Below are 25,270 nucleotides of genomic sequence, written 5' to 3'. Positions count from 1 at the left end.
GACAACAAATGAGCAATCAAGGTCAGCAGTGTGATTCAGCCTGAGCCAAGAGCTCTAAGAAAGCTTTTTACCCTAAACATTTTCAAATTATACAGATCAGGCAAATGCCCAATCTGTAGAGGAGGTTGGTGGGTATGGGTCTTCCATTCTTTTAAATCATGTTACGTGTAGGATAATACACACAATTTTAAAATTTTAAATAAGTGAATCCTACAAAGTTGCTACTTATTTTAAAAAAAATGTAACTGAACAAATTAATACCCATTTTCCCACAATTTCCTTAGGTTTATGATCTATTGCTTAAAGCCCAAATCTTGTCCCTGCTTTGCTTCTATATCAAAGAATACAAGTAACATCCACTGTGACTAAGCATGCCTAAAGTTAAGACAGTTCATTGGGTTCACATAAGAATTAAATTACTTTAACGGTAAAAAAAAACCTCAGTCCCTCTGCTGCTTTTCATTTTTCCATGTGAGATAGTAATTGAAGGGGTATTCTGATTGCTATTCTTATTTTTCCTCAACAAGAACTGGGCACATGAAAATTTCATTCCCACGTTGTCCACTGTACAGTGATTCCATTTGCTCATTTGAAAAAGTTGCTTCCACTACATAATCTTTAATTTAGATCTACGCAGAATTAGTGGTCACCAGTGTGTAAATGCTACAGTAATTCTAGATCAAAGGTCCCCAACCTTTTGGGTACCAGGAACCAGTTCCATGGAGAGAGGTTTTTCCGCGGACCAGAGAGAGCATGGTTTTGTGTGCTGCCTGCATCCCGCGGATGGGCCTGTGCTTCTTTGTGTGGACCGGTTGCTGGCATGTCACAGCCCGGTACTGGACCACAGACGGGGGGTTGGGTCCCCTGTTCTAGATAGCTCTCTGCTTGTGTGAGCATCTATTTATCTTCCTTCCTTTCTTCTTGAGAGCCACTTATATTAAATGATACAGATGGTGTTTAACTATATTGCATCTTATTCCTTTCCTACAAAAGAATGTCTTCAAATCAGATTCCCACCCAGCTGCAGATTTTTTTAATCAATCAAAACTTTAGAGAACAATCCTAATCTGTTGGTTGGAATTCAGAATGAACAAAAAAAGTCATCCTTGCTTATGCAGAAATGTTCTGCTGAAGGGCTAGGAGAATTGCTTTTATACATGTTGATCTGCTGGTGATGATATTTCTGCCAGTAGGACCCCAACCAGGGATTTTCAGGGATATACGAAGGTAGATCAGAGAAATCCTTGGATGAAGTTTCAGGACTGGACCCTCCAAGTATCCCAGTCTGAAGCTAACCCCAGTTAATTTTCCATTCTTGAATTCAAGAGTCAGATAGAATTTCGAAGATGCAAAACTCTCTTGTGGATCATCTTTCATTTTACTCTCATTCACTTCACTCAAGAAGGATTTAAAACAGAATATTATAATCTTTGGGGTTTCTATTTGAGAAAAAAATTAAAAAGCATTTTTTTCTTGCAGAAGATAATGACAATTTTGTTTATTAATTTGTATAACCCTTTATTATTCTGCAGCTTTCAGGAACTATAGTGACTGGCTGGAAATTTGGGGAGTTGACTTGAAGTCCAACAGATTTGGAGCTGCCTAATTAGAAAGGGCTGCTGTGCTAAGACATAACAAGCATGATAAAAAATCCAAAATGACATGATTCACAGCACAACCGTGAATAAGGCTGCTTAGACTACTGACATCAGTGTTTTGTATTAGGAAAATGAATCAGGGATTCCAACTGTGACATAATTAAAATGTATTTTATTTAAAGCGCAGATTTTTAATGCAAACTCATCAGCTGCTATAAGATGATATTAATGAAACTTGGTACAGATTTAGCTTAATCCCTTTCTCTCCAACTGTGCCTGCTTAGAACATTTCTTTTCTGAAGTTGGTCTTTGCACTGAGATGAAAACTACTATGTGATCCATTTTTTGTGTGTTAAAAAAGGGGGGGTTTCCTGCCCTTTGGAATAACTCATCCCCTGAGATCAGCTCCCATCCTTCTGACCTTCCACAAGGTCAGACCTGGCTGTTCTAGATGGCTCGGAGCCCTATGGGGGGGAGTATCACACTGGAGGTGGTTGATTAATTAAGAGCCAATCCCACCTCCCCCCACCCGTTTCCCCCACCCGTCTTGTAACTGTGATTTTACTTTGTTTGCATTTTTATTTGACCTCTGATGATTTTACTGCTTTTATGCCATGAGCCAGCTAGAGTCGCTTTGAAACGAGATAGATGGCAGATAAATTTAATAAATAAATAATAATTTTATTTATACATCAGTTGCAAAATTGCATTGAGCATCATAATACCTTAGGGTTCAGCAGCTGTACGATTGCGTTCAAAATGGAATCCTGAAAACAATTCTATACTGACTTAACAACATTAGGACATACCCGACACGTATAGGTCATTGACGAAGGATTGGCAAGCTGGAAGAATGTTTTTTTTTTGCTTTTGTTTTTTGTTTCGTTTTTGCTGCTCAGTGCTGGCATGTGGTAAATCACAACCACTTGGCTTCAGTCAGAAGAAACCCCTTCCTACCCACAAATCAATGAATACTGTAGGAAGGGAGGCCAGGAAGGGTTCCACGGGAAAGTCATTGTTCTCCTCACACGGGTGGAATGGCTATTTTGGCAAGGCAAGGAGCAGGCTGGGAGACAGGGAAAGGTGGGGAGGGAGCAGAGTGGAAGGTGGCTGTTCCAACAGTTGTTCTAGAGCAGGGGTGGAGAACCTTGGCTCTTTTATGACTTGTGGACTTCAACTCCCAGAATTCCTGAGCCAGCCATGCTGGCTCAGGAATTCTGGGAGTTGAAGTTCACAAGTCATAAAAGAGCCAAAGTTCCCCACCCCTGTTCTAGAGGCATGAATCCAGCTGTTTGATCTAAGACTGTCTTCAGGAGCATGGCTATTGCTGGTCATTAAGCGTGCAGTCTAAACACCCCCTTTATAGCAACCAGAAACCAAAATACTAAGGTCTGTGGGTTGATTTGATTCATTTGCCAAGTGCCTACCTGGGGCTGCATTTGAAAAGCCACCAAAAAGGTCTTTTGGCTTTACCCTTGAACATGAAATAATCACTTTAATCCTTTAAAGGAATGCAATATTTATTTTTTTTATTTCATCGCCAGGATACGCCATTCCATAATCTTCCTTCCTGAGCTCACAGCTGTCTTGCAGGGGAGGCTTCAGTTTGACAGACAGGCCAATTATGCAAGAGGTGTTTATATCATTCTTCCTAGATTTGGGAACATTTTTGCTTCTGGTGGAGCGCTTTATATAGATAGCGGTATACAATTTATCACAGCCCTGCCACTGTCCAAACAGGCTTATCCCAAATCAGTACTCTATGAAATTTGAACAATATGTTTATCAGGGAATAAAATGGTGTTAGTGTTTAATCATAAGCACTGATTTTCTTTTCAAGCTACCTTTACATTTTTGGAGAGAAGAGAAGAGCAAATGAACATTACTTGGAACTGTGAATTCATCAGAAGGCAAATTTCTACCCTTGAGTTATCCTTAAATTATTGGTTTAGTCGTGTAACAGAATCTTTCAGTTATAATATGGTTAGCATCTATCTATCTGTCTGTCTGTCTGTCTGTCTCTGTCTGTCTGTCTGTCTGTCTGTCATCTATCTATTTAAATTATATAGTTGTCCATCTCACAAACAAGTTAGTCTGGGAGATAAAAAACTAAACTAACACAATAATTTTCATGCAAAGCAAATTTGCAGAATTTATGCTTATTCAATAGGCTCACCCTACTTACAGCAGAAAAATGCTCCTGGGAACCTTAAATGCAAATTCTTAAATTACCATTCTCACCATTTCTCAGAAAGGCCAAAACAGCTGACAATCATATCCATCATAAGGGCACATGAGGAAGATGAAGCTACTCACCAACACCTTACCTGGCACAAGATATCTTTGATGAATCCTCCACATAGTTTTTGGGCTTGGGGATCAATATAATCCATGATGTCCCAGTATTTGGCAGCAATATGGTTGTCCTTCTCTTGCTCGCAACAGCCAAATGTTTCATAGGCAGAGCAAAACTCCAGATGGAAAGGAGGCTGAAAAGGAGGACCATAATCCAGGCACTGGGGATGTCCCAGAACTGCAGCATGGTGCAAAAGGAGTATGGAGATGCAAATGAGGAAATAAGATCCGTGGAGAGAAATCCTGGAACTGTGGAGGCTTAAAGTAGTTTTTTCCCCTGGAGGTTTCCTGGGGTCATGTGAATCTGATATGTGTCCATCTGGAAAATTGGGTTTATTCATCTTCTAAGCTGTGATACATCAGCATGAAGCCCAATGTTTGCTCAGGTTTGCTTCCAGGCATGCAGGCGCACACATCCACCCTAATCCCTCCCTGTCTCATTAAGTTTGCTAATAGTGAGCTGAGAAGCAACCTTCCAAGTCCGCCTCCTTGCAGTTCCACGCCCCCCTCCTTCCTTTTTCACGAAGTTATCTGCTCCCTTGAATACCGTAGATTTCGTCCAAGAACACATCAGACTGAGATCAATAAGAGGCAGATAGGCAGGCAGACCGAAGAATGACAGCCACTGCAACTGTACAGGGATGTCTGGTCTATGGTTACGGGGGGGGGGGGGAAGGATCTGTTTTTTCCCCGTTCCAAATGATTCCCAAACTTCAGCCAAATAGCTGAGAAGAAAGATGAATCATGTCCATCAGTTACATTCCCATTCCAATTTATTTCAGCTTAGCCAGACTGAATTATAAAGAAGCACAATTTCTGCCTCCACGTCTGACCCTAAGCATGTTGAAACAAAAATAGGATTTTTAATCACTTGTAAAGGAATTGCTTCTCACTGCAACAATTTGGGATTGATAGAATATATTTCAACCTCACAATAATATATTTTAAATGACTCGAGAGGAACAGACTTCATACATACACACAAAGTACTTTGTATGCTAGAGATGCTCGCCAAGCAAAGGGACAACAGGATTTTTTTTTTCTGCTGAATTATGGCATCACATGAACAGGTCATGTATTCCCTACTGACCTAGCCATATCTGGTTTTTGTCTAATTTTAGAAAACTGTTGACTCTGGAAAAACTGGTTGCACTATATCTTCTGTATATAAAGTGCTCTGCTCCTGAGCTCTGCTCCTGTCTAAATTAGCAGTTCAAGAATTCTGTATATGGCAGAATGAAATTTTATCTAATTTCTGATTGCTGTGAGAAGGTGCAAGACTGAGTCTGATCTCAAGTTAAGTAATTAACTGGCAGCTAATTACGCTTCCCCCAAAAGATTTAAACCGGTTATTAATCTTCTGTCCTTTTTATTTCAACTTTTTACTCTGCTTTATTAGAGAGTATTGTATTTGCTATATTTTACTTTACTTTTTTGCCCTTGGGCCTAAATACTGAGCAGCATTTTTATTGTTACCTAACGGTTGGATTTACAAAACATTATAAACTGCACAGGAACAAATTAATTTGCTTTGTGAATCCACTAGGCCAGGGGCCTGCAACCTTGACAACTTTAAGACAATTGTTGTACCATTGCCCAATAAGTTTGTTGAGAGTTGTAACTGATGTGGATTCATTTACAAAACTGCACTAGAAGAAATATACGTTGGCCAATAAGAATAAAGACTGATGTTATCCTTCTGTAGCAGCTGTCTTACTCATTTTCATGTTTTTTATCACTCACTGAAGGGCAGAAGCTGCCTTGTCCAAGTCTAGACATTCTCTGCAGGATATCTTTGAGTTGCTTTGTCTAGTCACATATCAGACAATGACGCAGTTCCAAGGACTAGAGGTTGGGCTGGATGGATTAATATTCTTTTAAAACATATCATAGATATATCCATGATATTCCTTTCTTTCAGGCTAACCTTATGCAGAATGTTCTTTAAAGAACCTGTCCTTTGGTGTTTCAAACCAGCTTAGAGTTTCAATTCTCTAAAATTTAAATAAATGTATGAATTGATAATCAGTCAACTTACACAGTGGCTTACACTGTGCAGTTATCTAAGGCACTAACTTTACCACTTTCCAAGTATAATCCTGCCCGCCTCTTGAGCTTGGTCCTCATATACTAAGACATACTATCCATGAACCAGGAAGCCCTCAGAAATATATGCCTTCAAGACGCATCAAAGAGCACTATGTGCCTGTTCAAAAATTATATATAACCACTAGCCACATTTAACATATTTTGAGTTGTATACCACAAGATGGGCAGCCATATAAACATTTTAAATAAGTTTCAAGTGTTGTATTGTATATGCAATTTTGGAAATGTAAATTATTATGTCTATTTCCTCTAAAGTCTCAAGTTTTAAAAGTCTAACATTTAAAGGCCCGATTTTTATTTTAACATTAACATAAATAAATAAGGAAAGAAGTTCATTCACGAAACAGATTTATTACAGAGACATATTTTTATTGTAAAAAAAAATACAATTCTTATACATATACATACAAGTAGTCCTTGACCTAGGACAGTAACGGAGCCTGCCCATTACAGTCGCAAGTGTGGTCAGCCATTAAGCGAAACAGTCTTGCTTAACAGTCCCCAGCCCTGCTCTCCCTGATGCCCTTAAACAAATGTGTGGGTTGTTAAATGGAGCATGGGGCGCCTTCTGGGTGGGGAAGGCCCATCACTCAGCTGGGTCCATAAAGGAAGCAGACAAGCAGCAAAGCCAAAAACAGCTCAGCAGGATTAAGGCCCAACGCCATGTTCCGATGCCAGAGAAGCTTCCAAACCAACCTCTGTGCATGCCTGATAAAGCCACCTTTGGGAAGATAATCCTGAAGCTTCCACTTTTGCATGCAGGCAACTGGCCTCGCCCAAGCCTACCAAGAGCCAGGAGAGCTTTGCAGTCTCCCTACAGCCAGCTGACCAGGGCAGAATGCTCTGAAAGCAGCCGCCATTTCCACAAGGAATTGTCAGTATGTGGGAAATGGCAGGTGCTTCCAGGAGGCATGGGGAGTAGACCAAGCACTGTGGGGTCCCAGGGGGGAAAGCCATTGGGGGGGAAGGTGGAGGATGCTGCAGCATCTCTGTTGCCAGTTGTAAGGGGTGCTGCAGCAGCCATATTTCAAAATAGATCATATGTAGCTTTTGGGGGGAGGGGGGTTGATGTAATTTCAAATAGCCCTTAGGTGACCAATCACATCTCCAGAACTACCTGAATTTTACAATAATTGCTTGTCAGGATTTTTCAACACCCTTGAAAAATCAAGAGATTTGACACTAAGTAATCACGTAGCAGCCAATCTTAAACTGACCCAGCTGTGTTCCTTCACAAATTTCTTCAACTGTCGGAACTTTCTCTTCTGAACTTTACAAGCTTCTTTTGTGACGTACTTAAAGTACTTGCAGTCTAAAAATATATAAAAATTGAAATGGCATTAGCACAAATGTGACACAACAATGGTATTAAAATAACTTGTGACCCAGGTAGGGCTCTTCTAAACACAATTAGTCAAATCAACTGGACATATTTTGTTAACTCCAGGAGATGAAACATCAGAAAAGGCACTTGGAGATGAATAGCAAATCCAGACAAATACAGGTATTGCTTTGTGGCAAGAAAAGGAGCCAAACATAACCATTTTTCTGCTCTTACTGCCTCTGCAGCCCTGTTCAAGATGACCATGTTCCTCCTGGGGAGGGAAAGACCAGAGAAATATCTGCAGGACCACTTGAGGCAACTGCCAAATGAAGTCATTCGGATCTGCTCTGAGCTAGACCCAGTTGGGTAGGTCATCTGAAGCGGATTGAAGCATAGTTTGGCTCAATTTCCTGAGGACAATTTGCACCTGTTGGTCCTGAGACATTACCAAGAGCAATTTAAGCATGGTCACCTGTCTATTAAATCAACCTCATTTTCATCCTGCCTCCTGCTTTTCCTTTTAGGGAAGCTATTGAGAAGCCCTGAAGGATATGACTTATCAGACACCAGTATTAGTGTGAAATTTGACAGGTTTTTTGGACTTTGGGCTCTTGCTTGAACAGCAAGTGGCAGCAGTGGCAGGGAGGGCCTTCGCACAACTCTTATCTTGCGTGCCAATTGCACTTGTTCCTAGACTGGAAAGCCTAGCTCATGGCCACTGACTCCTTAGTCACCTCCCAGTTAGATTGCTGCAATATGTTTTATATGAGGTTGCCCTTGAAGATTACTCAGAAGTACAACTGGCTAGAATACAGTGGCCCGGATAAGTTATGATGCCCATGTACCACTGCTATTTGGATAGTGGCACTAGTTTTCACATCTCATCTGAATGCAACTGAGTGTGCTGACAATCACCTATAAAGCTCTTCATGGCATAGTTATGGACTATTGCACACGTTATGGGGAAAGAGGAATAGTTTTTTTAAACACTATTTAAACAGTATTTGAAATCCTCACTAACATAAAATAAAATAATATTTAAAGGGAAAGAAAACCTTACCTTTTCCCAACAGTATTCCGGCTACCAGAACTTTTTCACAAGTGAGCTTTTTGTTTTCCTGCCAGTTACTTTTTGCCAAATAAGGACTGAAGTGAAAAGCCGGCCACCAGTCCTTGCGAATATCCCACTCCTTTTTGAGCCAGTGAAATTGCTTATCAGAGCTGAAAAACATTTAAAGAAAACCCAGTAATATCTGAATTAGATCTAAACCTGAATAGATAAATATATCTCAAATATTAGTAGGGGAATTTCCTACTTTGTTACAGGTAGTTCTCAAGTTACAACCACAACTGAGCCCAAAATTCCCATTGCTAAGTGTTAAGTGAGTTTTTCCCCACTTACTGCAACAGTTGTTAAGTGAATCACTGCAGTTGTTAAATGAATCTAGCTTCTGCATTGACTCTGCTTATCAGAAGGTCACAAAAGGTGATCACATAACCCCAGGACACTGCAACCATCATAAATACATCCCAATTGCCAAGCTTGCTCACGTGACAATGGGGATATTGCAACGCCTGCTAGGTGCGAAAAATGGTCACAAGTCACTTTTTTCAGTGCCATTGTAACTTTGAACAGTCACTAAGTGAATAGTTAACTCAAGGCCTACCTGTAAAAGATTGCAAAGATCAGGTACAAAGCATACACTGCTTCAAAAAATTCAATCTGGGTAATATAAGGCCATTTCTGTTTTCCATACAACTATAAATGTACTCGCAGTAAAAAATTAACTCAAATCTAGCTCAAATTCAAAGGGACAGGCAAACAAGATGAAAGTTAGCCAGGAAATCCAAGTAAAGACAGCTTTGTTCTAATTAGATATCACTTTGGGCAAGTATAGCTTTGTCCTGTATTTAATCAGTTAGAATCTTTCCATGGAATCCAGCAATAAAAACTCTATGTAACTGATTTTTAAAAAAATCAGCAGATTACTATGCAATTGCATTGAGTTCAATATAGTTATTTTTTTACTTTTATTTTTAATGTTTTGACCTGGTACAGATGGATCATCTAAAGTCTAGAACAAGGGAAAAGAACCCTTCCCAAATGTGCATTTTATTAAAATTAGCTAATGTTCACCTAAGGAGATTGCTAAATTTTCTTGAACATTTCCAACTCTGGGTTTCAGATTCTTTTTTTAAAGAATGTCTTATTTCCATCTGAAAAGATCCCCCATTTTATGCAGAGGACTAGACTTCTTCCCCAAGAAAATTAAAGTACATTAGATTTTTACAATATATATAGCACACATATTTATATAGATATAACAATACTGCAAGACCTGATAGACTTACTTTTGCAGAATTTCTACTGTCTGTTTTGCCAAATAACTCCAAGCTTTTACATTTTCCTTCCATCCAGCAAAATCCAAGGCTGCAAAAATAACTTTCAGCTGTAACTTATGTTTTTTCCTTTTTTCTGAAATTAGAATAGATCCCATTATTTTTATAGTATTCTAATGTATGCAAAAGAAATAAAAAGTTCTCATTTTTCCAGTTGGTGAGGCTTTTCCTTTTTTTTTAATTTCTGAAACCAAGCACAAAAATCCAGCAACCGCTGCAGTAGTAGCAACTAATTGTATTGGATGTAATCTCTTCAATTTGCAATGATAAGATACTATATATGAACCTTCCCCAACCAGACACCATTCTGAAGTCAGCCACTAATTCCTAGCTTTTAACCATGGTAGTTGGAAATTATAGGAGATTGAAAAAGACTCAATAAAACTATGCGATAAAAAACTAGTTTTTAAAATTAGCTTAAAAGCCAACAATATATATTATTCAAGACTAACAGGCCACAGCTAACTGGATAGTAATAGTGGACCAGAAACAGAGGGGCCCATCACAAGATATGAGCAGGTTCATAGGAGGTCAGGTGATTTTTTAAAAAAAAATTATCAAGCCTTTTAATATGAAAACCAGTAAGATAAAAGGAGCCAGGAAAAAAGGGAAACAGTAATTAGCACAATATCAGAAATAATTTAATCAGTGTGCTTGGCTTTCATGAGCATCCAGGCACTATCATCTATAGCGATGTTTTCGAAACAAAGGCGGTTCTATACAGAATGCCTTACACTTAGTCAGGCTGTAACCAATGCTGGTAGAACAAGGTTGCTCTGCTTTCCTCCAAGAGATAAGTCCAAGATAGCAAAAGGAACTCTTGGTTGTAAACTTTTATTTGCATTAGGATTTGCTTGAAACTTTTTCTTTTAATTATGGCTCAAGGGAGGAACAGAGCAACTAATCTGAGTTCAGTGCTGGGATACCTTAAAAGGACTCACTCGATTTTCTAAGCAAGTTGTAAAATTCCAGCATTACTTCATGGGAAGGAACAAGCTCGTGCAGGATCTAGGAAGAAACAGGCAAATGCATGAATGTTGGAAAGCAAAACTAGGCACTTTTATATCTCAATGGTTTTACAGAAGATGCCTGCAGAAGTTTATACCAAAGGACAGAATTAGAGTGCCAGTTTCACCTCAGAGCCAAGGCACATTACAGGCAGTCCTCAATTTATCACCAGTCCTGAACCAGTCTTAATTTGAAGATACAACAGACTTCAGAAAAGCTATTCACAGCCTAATCTCAAAGTTAACATGCGCCCCCCCCCCCACACACACACACACATACAAGCAGAGTCAAATTATTGCATTTTGGGCACAAGGGGGAGGTGATGAGATTGCATTTATGACCAGTGCAGCATCCCATGACTGCAATCTGTTACATTTTTTTGCCATTTTCCAGCAGAAAATGATGTAATTTGCTTAATAACCATCTTAAAAAGGTTGAATCTGCTTATGTAGTACCTCATCTTACAACTGGAACAAATTATGACTGAAATCCCAGGCTCCATTGCCATTGTAAATCAAGGATTGTCTGTATATCAGGTGTAAAGTACATGCCGCGCTAAAGAATTTGAAATATGTATTCCGGCATCAAAAAATTATATTTTATTTATTTTATTTATTTATTTATTTATTTAATTTGTATACCGCCCTTCTCCCGAAGGACTCAGGGCGGTGAACAGGGCAATACATAATAAAAACAAGATACAAAAATTAAAAATTATTAAGCAAAAAAGGTACGTAGAAACTGAAGTCAGCCCATTAATCTATTCCAGTTATTGCAGAGATCGCTGGCACTGCATTCTTACTATAATAGTGTCAAATTTATAAGACAAATATTTTAGGATTGTGGTGTAATTATTGCATTTAATTTGTTTTCTAAAAAGTACTTGTTTGAGCATTTTACACTTGAAAAACGCAGCATGAGAATACATCAGCACAGAAGACGGTGGTTATCTACATCTAAAACACTGCAATATTTTAATTACAAATACAAAAGGTGGATTGGAGAGCCCAGGGGTACATGTTTGCAACTTCTTAAAGCAGCCCTGCCTTCTCCCAGCATCATTGCTCAAGCCTAGGAAAAAAAATGTATTTGGTTGAAGAAGTTGCAAACAGACACTACATTTGCCCCTCCCCACACTCCCAAATTCCTATTTACTGTAAAGTAAATTGTGCAGTAGCAGCTCTGCAATAAAACAGAATAACATTCAAGATGGACATTATTTAAAATTTATTTGTTATGTATATGTAGGGGTGTGGGTCTATACATATGTTGTATATAGTATGTTTAGGTGTGTGTCATGTGTGTTTCACTTTGAGAGCGGGCAACTAAATTTCATTTTTGATATGTGCCGTTGTGCCCACAGTAAAAAAATGACAATAAAAGCTATCTTATCTTATCTTATTCTTAGAAAAGACAATCTGGGTTTGGAGAATTTCTGTTGCTGCATATAGGTAGTCTTCAAATTATGACCATTCATTTAGTGAACATCTGAAATTATGATGGTGCTGAAAACAATGGCCTGTGATGGTCACAACATCCCTGCTGTCACGTGATTTTTGTAACCGGTATGTATTTATGAAGTCTGCAGCATCCCAGGGACACATGATTGCTATTTACATTCTTCCCAGTCTGCTTCCAACAAGCAAAGTCAATTGGGGGGGAGGGGGAGCTAAATTTGCTTAACGATTGTGTGATTCACTTAATGGTCATAAAATCAGTCATGGTCACATGATTCACTTAATGGCCCCCATCACTTAGCAATATGGTCCCACTTGTGGTCATAATTCAAGGACTACCTCTACATTGTTGTGCCACCCTGATGTTGTTCCAGCTTAAGTTAAGAATGTAGGAATTTAGATCAACATACATGAAGTCGTTGAGTGAGATCACCCGTCACCATGGCTTGAGATATTATCAATATGCTGGTCATATTCAGCTCCACATCTCTAGACATGGTAACCCGAGTGATGCCGTCTCTGCCCACTTGCAATACCTGGAGGCTGTTAAGGATCTGGATGGGGACAACAGACTTCAACTGAACCCTGACAAGACTGAGTGGTTTGGGGTACAAGGAGCCTCAGGAACCGAGTATTTGTCATCCTTTGTTCTGGATGGGTTGCACTACCCTGCTCAGACCTAGTTTGCAACCTAGGGATTCTCCTGGCCTCACATTTCCTGCTCGTGACTAGAAGAGCTTTTGCACAGTCCAGTCTGTGCACTAGCCATGACCTTACCTGGATCATGGCTCCCTGCACTCAGTTACTGAAGTCCTGGTCATCTGTCACCTGGACTACTGCAATGCTCTCTGCACGGGGCTACCATTGAAATCTATTCGGAAGATTCAACTGGTGCAAAGTATAGCAGCAAGAGCAGTCTTTGTGGCCTGAAAACCTGGTTCTGCTGATTGGCCCAGGGTCCAAACGGGGCAATTCCACTCTGAAGGAGGCTGCTGGATTGATGGTAGACTCCACCTCCCCCCCTTGTTGTCTGCTGTCCACCCATCCATCTTTTTTTGGTTTTCATATTGATGTATTCTCATTGTGTTCTTTTTCATTGTTTCATTGATCTATTATTTTATTTCTGTTCTGTTTACACTTTTCATTTATTCCTTTTTATTGTTGTAAGCCACCTAGAGTAGCCCCATGGCCAGGAAGGAAGGAAGGAAGGAAGGAAGGAAGGAAGGAATAAATAAATAAATTTCTCAATTTATGACAACTTGAAACCGAAATCCAGCTGTAAATCACTGCAGTTGTTAAATCAAGACACCTGCACCACCAGACCTATATATTTTTTTACATTTTTCACAGTAGTTAAGTGAATCACACAATTCTTAAAGGAACAATGCAATCATTAAATGTATCCATTTTCCCAAATGGGAGTTTTTTTGCCAGAAATCACCCAAAAAAAACCAAACCCCACCAAAAATTGTGACAAATCACATTCCTATGGCCACACAATCCTGCAACTGATCCTGCATGCAAGTCGGCTGCCAAGCACCATAAATGTGATTACATGACTCTCTCTCTCTCTCTCTCTCTCTCTCTCTCTCTCTGTGTGTGTGTGTGTGTGTGTGTGTGTGTTTGTAATATTTTACAACAGCCAGAAGTGCTTTATGGGTCATAAAGCACCATTCCAAGGCTGTTGTAACTCCAAATGATCATAAAATGATCAGGGGTAAGTTGAGAACTACCTCTAGTTGTAAGTTCTGTTGATTTCAGCAAGCTATTTGGTACACTATATTAGACATATTCAACTTCCGAGAAAACATTCATTAGCCAGTTTGTGGTGTTCATTATTCACAGATAAAAGAGAGTAAGAACAGAATCATAAATAAACAGAATAGTAAAACTCCAGAATTCTTGCCTGCAGTGCAGAGATCTGTGTTTTCCTGGATTCCCCCCTTCTCTTTAGAAACTGGTAGTAGTAGACATGGGCATTAGGGTTGGGAGGAAACTTGGAATTATATGCATAGTCACTTAACACTTCCCGTGCTTCTTCGTACTCCTCGTAGTGTTCCAGCAACTAAAGGAACATAAATTTTCAGCTGCTCATTTAAAATAAACACAAGGTTACAAAGTAGTACCAAACTGTTTTGCAATAAAATGAGATTAAAATAAATGTAATTTAACAGTGCAATTATTTTTTTAAACTGCATTAAGGCAAGGTGCAAAAACATATGGTTTCAGGTGCAGTTGGGGGGGGGGGGCTGGATGTGTCCCTTGAGGCTCCCTGACAAACTTTTCTCTCCCCCAAGTGCCCATTGAAGCTTTTGCTTGCTAATATTACTAAGATGGTGCAGGGACTGGAAACCAGGTCCTAGGAAGAACAGTTAAACGAATACGCATAATAAAAGACTGAGCTGAGATCATGACAGTCCTCTTTGGATAACTAAAGAGCTGTCATATGAAGGAAGGAGTGAACTTCCCTGTATTTTTCTCCCCTCTCCCATTTAGTTTTTCTGTTTTTTCATTATCCAACAGACTTCCCTCTCCTTTTTCTTCTGCTGCCTTCCTTGCTTCTTTTTACAATTTTTATCTCACCACTGAAAATCGGTGCCATAGGGCCATCTATTGTCATCTATATGAACTGCAGCACCAAGGAAGACTTTGCTACAATTATAAATATGGAAAGGGGGTCTGTGTATGCGTGATGAGAAAAGTACGTATCATGGCACATATTATGTAATAAGCAGTTTGGACAGAAGGATCACCAGCTTCTGTTTGTAGGCCTTCAGTGAAGGAGAACATGTCATTCCATAAGGCAACTGTTCCACTGAGTCACATACCATCAGAAAATATTTCCTAAAATCTTAATAGTTCAATCCGCTGGTTTTGGTCCAGCCCATGACTGATTGGTTCCACAAAAATATGTGGAATCATACACTTTGGTTTACAGATCAAATGGCTGGTTCCCACAATATGTTAAGCTAGAAACAAACAAATCACATTATGGCTTAGTGTAACATGTAAACCTACTCACTCAGACTCAGCCATAGTCCACTCTCAGCCATAGAAGCTCATGGAGTAATTCTGAACCAGTCATTTTCTTTTAGTTCAACCTACCTACCTCACAGGGTGGTTGTTATGGGGGGAATGGGAGGAAGGAGCACCATATATGCTGGCTCAAGCTCCTGAACAAAAGGTAGGATATAAATCAAACAAGCTGTGTGATGGTAGAGCTTAGACCACTTTCACAAATTTCTGAATCTACAGATCTCTGCAAAAACCTCTACCACTGAGTTACTTAATGACTCTCTAAAGCTGCCACATCTGACAGCCATCCAGATTATGTGACACAGAAAGTTTGTTATACAAAGGGTGCTCTTACATCCACATAACAAATTACGAAAGGATCCCAAACACCAGGAATTCTGATTATTTCCCTGAGGCCGACTTTAGCCTGCTGGTACAAGCCATGCATTTCCTGCTGAAGAGAAGTTTGTGTACAGCTGTCTTCATCTGTGAAAGGCAAGAGATCCATCTCATAAATTCAATTTGAAACAGATGACATCATGATGTTATCCTTGATTTTAAAATCAACTTCTCAAAAACCCTCCAGAAAGAAAAGCTTAAAAAAAGAGATAGTCAAAGAATATAGTCATTCAAATTGAACACATAAAAGAAAATGTCTTATTTACAATACAGCAGCTGCCATTTCAGATCTCCTGAATATTTTTTATACTAAAGAAGTCAAACAATAAAAGGAATGGTGAGGGGGAATGATAAAAAAAAATTCCATTTCATAGCTGGCAAAATATTTCATCAATGCTTTGCCATAATATACTTGGTAAGTTATGATCAGTATCTCTTTCATGAAACCCAAAAGTAGCATCCCAAGGTAATCAGTTCAGAGCCAAATATATCTGCACATCTTTTGGAGATGGCAGAACATTTCTTTGAAATACACAACTCAGATGTGTTTACCTTCTCCCACTACTGTTATATGTAACAATGTGAAGTCCTTAGTTCTCTCTGAGCTTTGTTGTTTGCTTACAGACATTTTATTACCTAACTAGGTAACATTATCAGTGCTACTGCTTTATTTATATAGAGTAGCTTGCCTTGCGAGTATCAGTGGGGGAGTGATTTTCCTTTTGGTAGTTCCTTGGTCAGAGTATTGTTTTCTGCCTGATCTTTTGTCTTATGCTGATCCCTACTAATCTGAGTGTTGGCTGTGGGTAAGAATATGTTCTGGTCTTTTGATTTCCTTAGCTTTTTATTGTCTCTTCTGGATGGTGTGTAAATGTGGTTTATCTCTCTGTGTCCACTAATGGCTGAGTTGTTCAAGTGCCAAGCTTCCAGGAATTCACTAGCACTGTTAGACTTAAGTTTGGTCTAGGATGCTCACAGTTTCCCAGTTCTCAACCTTAATACTTACTGTGGTAAAATACTATAGGTGAACTGAACAACTAGTGTTTCCCTATTTCATTTTGTGCCTTTGCAAAATCACTAACAGATTATTATGATTTCTCCTTATACTTTCCTTTGTAAAAATTTAGCTTATCAACAAAACCATGTTGACAGTGTTTTTGACAGTTTTGATTATGGCTCCAAATCATAATTAAATACTATGATTATCCAAGGCCAATAATTCTGATAGAGCTTATCAGCAAACAAACTAATATTAGCCAGTTGAGAAAGCCATTTGAGTTCTCCAGGGGCAGGTTTTTTTTAAAACTGCAATACAAGAGAAATAACATATACAATAATCCTTAGTCATCCCCATTGTTAAGGAAGATACCAAATGAATTTCAAAACCTTCTACATACTTTAAATTAAATTAACATTAACATTAACATTAACATTAACTTCATCAGGTACCAATTCCATGAAATTCTCTAGAACTTATTTCTTAGTAAACATGCCAGAGAAGACTCAGCCAAAGTTTTGTCTCACCTTTCATATTTCATGAATGGAATTGAAAAATTCACTGACAACTGCAACCGTTACTGCTGCATGCTGCCACTGTGGCATCTACAGGCATATACTCACCCAGCTCCAAAAGGTCTGTCTTTTTTTTTAACCACATATAATAGTCTATCAGTCCCTTATAAGCTTGAACGAGTTTCAGCTCTTTTTCCTGAGCAACAGTTTCTTCTCCATATCGCCAACTTTCAGCCAAGATCAAATTCTGATAGGCTTCATCCAGAAATCCATTGCACAAAAGGTGGAAGGCATGCTCTAAAGAAATCTGTAATTTGATCTTTATTTACTAGGTTGAACAGAAGCAGCAACTTTGGATATCAATATGCATAAACAAAGCAGCAGTTTCCAATAACTTCAGATATGAGTTGTATCTTTAGAACTATTTTGTTTTAATAACAAGGAATCACTTTCAACTGCAGTTGTGTATGGGTATGCTAGATGGTCATCTGTATAAGAAATCAAAGATTCTTACTATAGAAATAATCACACTTTTTTGCTGATACATGAGAGTGGATTTTGCCAAGTTGTGGAACAAATAAGCTTATGGTATTAAGTTAGAATAAATTATGGAACCACTCAGTTTTTAAATAGTTCCAAAGCCATAATTAAAATACAATTCTGTATCATTAAAATTTGAAGCCATATATTTTATCAAAAATATCACACAAGAAACTTAACATTAAGAAAACCAAGATCATGGCATCTGGCCCTCTCAATTCCTGGCAAATAGATGGGGAAGAAATGGAGGTAGTGACAGATTTTATTTTCCTGGGCTCCAAGATCACTGCAGATGGGGACTGTAGCCAAGAAATTAAAAGACGCTTGCTCCTCGGAAGGAAAGCCATGGCAAATCTAGACAGCACACTAAAAAGCAGAGACATCACCCTGTCAACAAAAGTGCGTATAGTCAAGGCTATGGTCTTCCCAGTTGCAACGTATGGCAGTGAAAGTTGGACCATAAGAAAGGCTGAGCGCCAAAGAATTGAGGCCTTTGAACTATGGTGCTGGAGAAGACTCCTGCGAGTCCCTTGGACTGCAAGGCGATCAAACCGGTCAGTCCTAGAGGAGATCAATCCTGACTGCTCTTTAGAAGGCCAGATCCTGAAGCTAAAACTCAAATACTTTGGCCACCTAATGAGAAGGAAGGACTCACTGGAGAAGAGCCTAATGCTGGGAAAGATTGAGGGCAATAGAAGAAGGGGACGACAGAGAATGAGGTGGCTGGATGGAGTCACTGAAGCAGTAGGCGTGAGCTTAAATGGACTCCAGAAGATGGTAGAGGACAGGAAGGCCTGGAGGAATGTTGTCCATAGGGTCGCGATGGGTCGGACACGACTTCGCAGCTAACAACAAATCACACAAGAAGTGTAATTTAGAGATCTATACAATAACAGTATATTTTCTTTTTTAATATAATTTTAGCAATTTTAACAAGGTATTAGAAAGTAAAATAAGAAAATAAAACAGAAGAAAGGGAAGGGAAGGGAAGGGAAGGGAAGAAGGAAGGAAGGAAGGAAGGAAGGAAGGAAGGAAGGAAGGAAGGAAGGAAGGAAGGAAGGAAGGAAGGAAGGAAGGAATGAATTGTGGCTTCTAACCATTTTGATAGTGTGGTTATAAATGTATTTTATATTTGACCTTTCTAAGATTACATCATATTCTTAAAGGAATCAGTGGGAATTCTCATAATAAAACATGTTTTCAATATTAAATATTGCATTAAATTTATTTTTACTTAAGAGTGTTTTTCTTACCTTTAAATATCTTTTGACTCCTAAATTTTTCATCCGATCTGCAAAATTGTTGATCTCTTCTATATTACTTTGTGGATGCTGCTGCATGATTTCAGTTCCTATTCTCCAAATCTCCTAATCAGGTAGAAAATACATTACAAGCAAATCATAAAACCACAGTACTAAAAGCAAATGCACTATGACTACTGGTGCACTCTTATACAATTATTTACAAAAAAAATCACTAACATGATGCCCATGAGCAGGGACATGCATAGAAGCAAAGTCAAGAAAGTCAAGATGCCAAACTCAATCGCCTGTTCAAGGTTGCCATCTTGATTTTCTTGATCAATCTCCCAATACATTTGCCTGTAAACACTATATTTCCAATATTCACTTCCCCATGAGCTGTGCCATCAGGCAGGCAGGTAGACGGACAGATAAAGAGATCTGACATTCTACAGATCAAAACACCAGCCTCTATCATCTTTATTTACATAGAATACAGGACCCCATATAGACCCAACATGTATTACAGAAAATAAAAAGGGTAGGTGACTGTAAGGTAGGGCTTTAAGAAATTTGCTTAGGTGTCCAGAAAATGTGAAAGATAAAATAGAAAATGCCAGGAAGCCTCCTGAAGGGATGAGAGGAGGTGAAGACCAGCCAATAGGTTGCCTTATATCAACTAAATAAGTATTTCATGATTGGCTGCAATGTTTGTAACTTTTTTGTGAACAGACAATCCCATTATAACTTACTCTGACATTTTGTGAGAGTACTCACTACATCCATTCAAATTTTCAAAGGTTCCTACGGCCTAAAAAAGGATTGAATCCCACATTTATGAAAAAATGTCCCATGTCATACATCTAAATACACGACACAATGCATAAAAGGGACATTTTTATCCTGTTCTTAATTATATAGAGGAACATGCTAGAGAAATGATATATTTCCAATCATTTCAAAGATATTCTATTAATTAACTCACTTACCTCTTGAGCTGTCACTCTTTTTTCTGCAGTTGTATTTTCCAGCATTTCCAAGTAGCTTATCATTAATTCTGCAGCTCTCTGCCACTGACTTTGTAAGAGAGCATCTTGGATACAGCATAAACAATCCTCTTTCACCTTCTGAAATTCTGAAGATGTCACAGCCATATTTGCTTCAACCAACATAAGAAAACATTGATTATTTATTTTATAAATAATGCATACATAAAGCATTTATGGAACTAAGTTTGCCATTCACAGAGAAAATGTGAATTTATATTCATGTCTGGAATCTGAACTCCAAGAATATATTGTGCATTAATTTGGCATTATCTTATCTCAGAAATCTTATCAGTATCCTGAGGCACCAAACTCATGGATTTTCCTGGTATAGCTTACTATGTGTCACATCAACTGAAAAGCATTATGAATTTTAGCTGTTTTTCTGGTGACTGCATAAACATTATTAACATAAACAATCCTTCCTAGAATGGAATTAAAATAAAAAGGAATATTTCTTATTGGAATATTAAGAACATCTGAGTGTCCTGCCCTGACTCCCAATTTTTTTCTGAATACAATCCAAGATGCTGATTATCATCTTTAAAGTGCCGGATCATTTTATTTATTAAAAAGATTTATAAGGCCATCCGACACACTCACTTTGACTCCAGGAGACTTACAAAGACCAGATCCCAAATGCAAAACACAATACATTCCTACCTTCCTGGCAACAACATTCAGACAAATCATTTAATGGGCTCCAAATCATCCTGAGGTCCCTAGGCTGGCTGGCAAAACCATATCTTCAGAGATTTTCAAAAGAGTATCAAGGTGGGGTCCAATCTTATCTCCATGGGGATGATGTTCCCTAAGAAGGGAGCCACCACAGAAAAGTCCCCTCATCTTAGTCCCACTAGACGGACCTATCATACCTTGCCTCCTCGCAACTGGATCTACTGGGAAAAGATGGTCCATCAAATAACCTGGTCCCAAGCCATGTAGGGCTTTATTTATTTTTATTTATTTTAATTCCATTTATATCCCGCCCTTCTCCGAAGACTCAGGGCGGCTTACAAGCTTAGCAGTAGCCTTCATTCTATGTATATGCCTGCTTATTAGGGCTTTCACACACACCCCAAGCGGCATTATTACAAAGTCAGCTTAATTGCCCCCAACAATCTGGGTCCTCATTTTACCTTCCTCGGAAGGATGGAAGGCTGAGTCAACCTTGAGCCTGGTGGGATGCGAACCTGCACTAATTGCAGGCAGCTGGTGTTACTTAAGGAGGCATTAGCCCACTGCTCCACCAAGGCTGTTTTAAAAGTGATAACAGGCACCCTGAATTGGATGCAGACGCAAAGTGGCAACCAAAGCAGCTCCCACAAGAGGAATCTAGATTTGCACAAAACCACCACTTTTTGAACCAATGGAAGCTTCCAAATACTTTTCAAGGGCAGCCCCATGTGGAGCGCATTACAGTAGAAAAACCTGGAGGTGACTATGACATAGGTAACTGTGTGCAGAGCCTATTTTTCAATTATACAAAAAACAATTTTAATGTAAACAGTGTACAGTGTATAAAAGCACAGTATCTTGATAATCGTCATCTGAAAGTACAAAATAATACTGCAATCAGATAACTTTAGACAGATCATGTAATTGCTCTTTGACTCAGCTAAAAAATTCTGAATTCCATATCCTTTCACATTCAGTGCTCTTTTCTTCAAAGACTTTCAGGTAAACTACTTACAGTTTAATTGCTTCTAGAACTTCTTTTACTGGCTTCAAAAGAGGATCCCTTTTATTAAATACATCTAAGGTTACAGATAAGGGACGCGGTGGCTCAGTGGGTTAGGTCGGCAGTTTGGCAGGTTGAATCCCAAGTGCCACATAACAGAGTGAGCGCGTTACTCATCCCAGCTTCTGCCAACCTAGCAGTTCGAAAGCACGTAAAAATGCAAGTAGAAAAATAGGGACCACTACAGTGAGAAGGTAACAGTGTTCCGTACGCCTTTGGCGTCTAGTCATGCTGGCCACATGACCACGGAGACGTCCTCGGACAAGCGCTGGCTCTTTGCCTTTGAAACGGAGATGAACACTGGCCCCTAAAGTCGGAAACGACTAGCACGCATGTGCGGGGGAACCTTTACCTTTAAGATTACAGATGCTACTCTAACTTTCCACTAATTCTCTGGTCTATCCTCTTTTCCATGTACCCCATTGCCCCAAGAACTCACTTTTTGTCCCAAAGCAACAAGGGAATTTGGGGAAACAGAACAAATGGAAGAACCTGATCAATGCTAAGCTTGTAAGCCGCCCTGAGTCTTTGGAGAAGGGTGGGATATAAATGGAATTTAAAAAAAAATAGGTAACAGATGAAGCTTTACTAGATACATTAGCCAGTTTGGCCTAGCAGTTAAGTCACCAGGATAGAAAGCAGGGGACTGTGAGTTCTAGTCCCATCTTAGTCATGAAAGCCAGCTGAGTTACCTTGGGCCAGTCAGTCTCTCTTTCAACCTACCTCATAAGGGTGGTTGTTACTGTGGGGAAATTGCAAGGAGGAAGGTGTGTTGGATATGTTTGTTGCCGTGAGTTATATGTAAAAATAATAAAGATGGGATACAAATAAATAAAAATTATATCCTAAGTCTGGCCACAGAATTGCAGGAAGAAACTATAAGTTACTAACATGTGATTTTCGACTACCAGTCTGTATCTTATTAAGTATCCTATGTCACCATCACATTAATAACAGTAAGTTAACTAGCAATTGTACACTGCCCAAATTCAGCAAATGAATAAATAAAAATATGTACTATAGCACAGCAATTGAATTTGCTTTGCAAAAAGGAAAAAAAAGTATCAGGGCAACAGCTAGGTTAGAACCCATCCTTCTAATTGCTAGTTTTTCTATAAACGAGAATTCCATGTTAGGTTAATGTTCAATATACCATTTCCTCAACTGCATTTCAAAGTGGCACCCAAAAGATATATTATGCAATTTTTCTGAAGAAAACAATTGGTTATAACAAGTTCATAGCAAAAGATAAAGGTAACACTACCATATACTGCAGGCTGATGAAGGTCTATATGGGGGAAGGAGAATGACCCCAGAATTTTGCTAGTTTCCTTCATCTCTACTTTCCATCATGTCAGTAAAAACTTACTTGGATGGTTGAAATGTTTTGGTAGTAAAGGCAAATAAATTTCTGGGACCAGAGCACTGGCTGCAGACTCATCCTCTGTTTGTCCTGTGGATGGAGACCTTCTTTCTTGTCTCAGTTCTTCAACGAAGTTATCCATTTCTATGACTATATTTAGAAGAAAACCTGTTACCTGTACAGTAGTGTAAAGCTTATAAATAAATCAAACCTAATAATCTGCAAAAAACAGGAACAAGGAAAACGCACAATATATGGTTTAGAACAAAATCAGCAACATTAATAGTTTTAAATGTATTTAACAGGTCTCTTCATTTAATAGACATACTAGTGGTATCTCTGAACTGGCTCCCAGAAATAGTTTTTTCCATTAAATATATACTTACATACATCAGCATTTAACCATTAAGGAAAATGCCGCATATAATCATTAATAAAAACAGTAAATGAGCGCCAAACTCCAGCAAATACCTAGGTCTGAAATTTTGGGGCATTCTCAAAGAAATCTTTTAAAGCTTCAATATCTCTTAAAAGTGGATCAAAAAAGGGACCTGCTACTGATTCCTTTAAGAATATGGGATATGTTTATTCTTGATTTGTTCCCTCTAGAAATAGATTTACAATATAAACAGCCTCTTCAATCCACCAATGATCTCGATAACTACATAATAAAGTTGATAGATGGAGACAAATCTACTCTAAATGATTCATGTAGCACTAACTTTACGGCTTGAACATTACAATTCATTCTCCATGGCTTTGAAGACATCCAGATTATATCCAATACAATATGTTAGCATATTTTATTTTATTTTTTTATTTTAATTCCATTTATATCCCGCCCTTCTCCGAAGACTCAGGGCAGCTTACAAGCTTAGCAGTAGCCTTCATTCTATGTACCGGTATATGCCTGCTTATTAGGGCTTTCACACACACCCCAAGCATGGGAGCCTGTTCAAGATGCCTTATTATCCATGTTGAATCAGTTTCATTGGCTACCAGAAATCATTCAAGCACAACTGAAAGTGCTCACAGTGGTGCATAAAGTTTTACCTAGATTAGATGCAAGCTACCTGCAAGGCTATGAATTCATGGACAAACTGTGCTTTCAGATAATCAATGGACTTTTATGGATGAGTTGAATATAAGCAACCAATCTAGCTTTCTTTGTGGTAGGAACCATATTGTGGAATAAATTGCCATTGGGATTGAAACAATCTCTCTCCTTGTTACAATTCAAGAACTTTGCAGCTTGAATCCTCAAGTGCAAGGCTCCTTTCATTTTGATAAAAGCATTGGTCCTATAGAGATCATTAAGTGTGCGTAAATAATTTCATGTATCTTTTTCCTATATCTACCTTCAGAACTCTTAGGGAAGTGGGTGGCACTTAAAATTTCCACACAATTACAAGTACAAAATTGCATTGACCAGAGAGCACTTCCCAAGTAGAAGATAATGTGACTGAAAGGAGTTACAGAACCTGTTTCACAGAACCTGTAAGATTCACAGGCTCATGGAGAAAAAAAAGTGTCCTTCCAATATCACCCAGTAACCCCAGAGCTGCAAAACAGGAAACTCAATTGACCTTTGCAGGACACATTTTCTAAGCATTTGTTTTAGGCGCAAAAGAAAAACGACAATACGAAATAACAACGGAGTTATAAAGTTATCGTGAAGACTGTGTTTTAGGGCGTCGCTTGCCTAATGGTCAATGAATTCGTTGGTTATGCTGTAATAGCAACCACCCGTACACATTACACACATTTCCTTCCCTTTTCTTATTTTTAACAGCCGATGAGAACGCAACATTTGAGAATTCTCAGGATAGCGCTACCTACCAGGATAGGAAGCCTCCTTTCCTCCCACCTCCCTTTGTTCCGGTTCCGAGAATATGCGCGTTACATTCTATACGACCGCGCCTTTTCTTTCACTTCCGATGCTTTGCTGCAGCGAGCGCCATCTTTTATTTGGGCATCACGAAAAACGGTTCTCTGCGTGATACTCTGCCTTTCAAAGTATCAAATTCACCTGCGCATGCGTGAATCCTTTCCCTTTGGTGTCTAATTGGTGTCTAATTACCGGTGACCCTTCGTTGCCTTGGAGTCCCTGGACGCCTTTTTGTGCTCGTAAACTGAGCCTTGTTAAAGATAATGCCAGTTCA

General features: G+C 38.9%; 2 protein-coding genes across 2 annotated transcripts in view; both read right to left on the bottom strand.

Moving 5' to 3' along the window:
• The window catches only part of HHIPL2 (HHIP like 2), a gene marked incomplete at its 5' end in the record, with an annotated part of 29,820 nt that extends 25,526 nt beyond the window's left edge, over positions 1-4,294 (bottom strand). Inside the window, 1 exon segment of the mRNA XM_083362954.1 lies at positions 3,926-4,294. Coding sequence (XP_083219080.1) covers positions 3,926-4,294 — 369 coding nt within the window.
• Positions 4,295-6,416: 2,122 nt separating this feature from the next.
• Positions 6,417-25,040, bottom strand: TAF1A (TATA-box binding protein associated factor, RNA polymerase I subunit A). The gene is made up of 11 exons (XM_083368700.1): positions 24,948-25,040; positions 23,115-23,258; positions 19,948-20,117; positions 18,971-19,084; positions 17,286-17,484; positions 15,622-15,752; positions 14,158-14,316; positions 10,728-10,794; positions 9,739-9,862; positions 8,447-8,607; positions 6,417-7,374 (listed from the first exon to the last, which is right to left on the bottom strand). Exons 2-11 carry the CDS (start codon positions 23,248-23,250, stop codon positions 7,253-7,255), a joined length of 1,383 nt encoding a protein of 460 aa, XP_083224826.1. The 5' UTR covers positions 23,251-23,258; positions 24,948-25,040; the 3' UTR covers positions 6,417-7,252.
• Between the last annotated feature and the right edge of the window lie 230 nt (positions 25,041-25,270).

This window comes from Vipera ursinii (assembly GCF_947247035.1).
Source record: "Vipera ursinii genome assembly, chromosome: 1".
Taxonomy (NCBI): domain Eukaryota; kingdom Metazoa; phylum Chordata; class Lepidosauria; order Squamata; family Viperidae; genus Vipera; species Vipera ursinii.
Note: the sequence above shows the minus strand (reverse complement) of the source record. Positions and strands in the feature narration are given on the sequence as shown.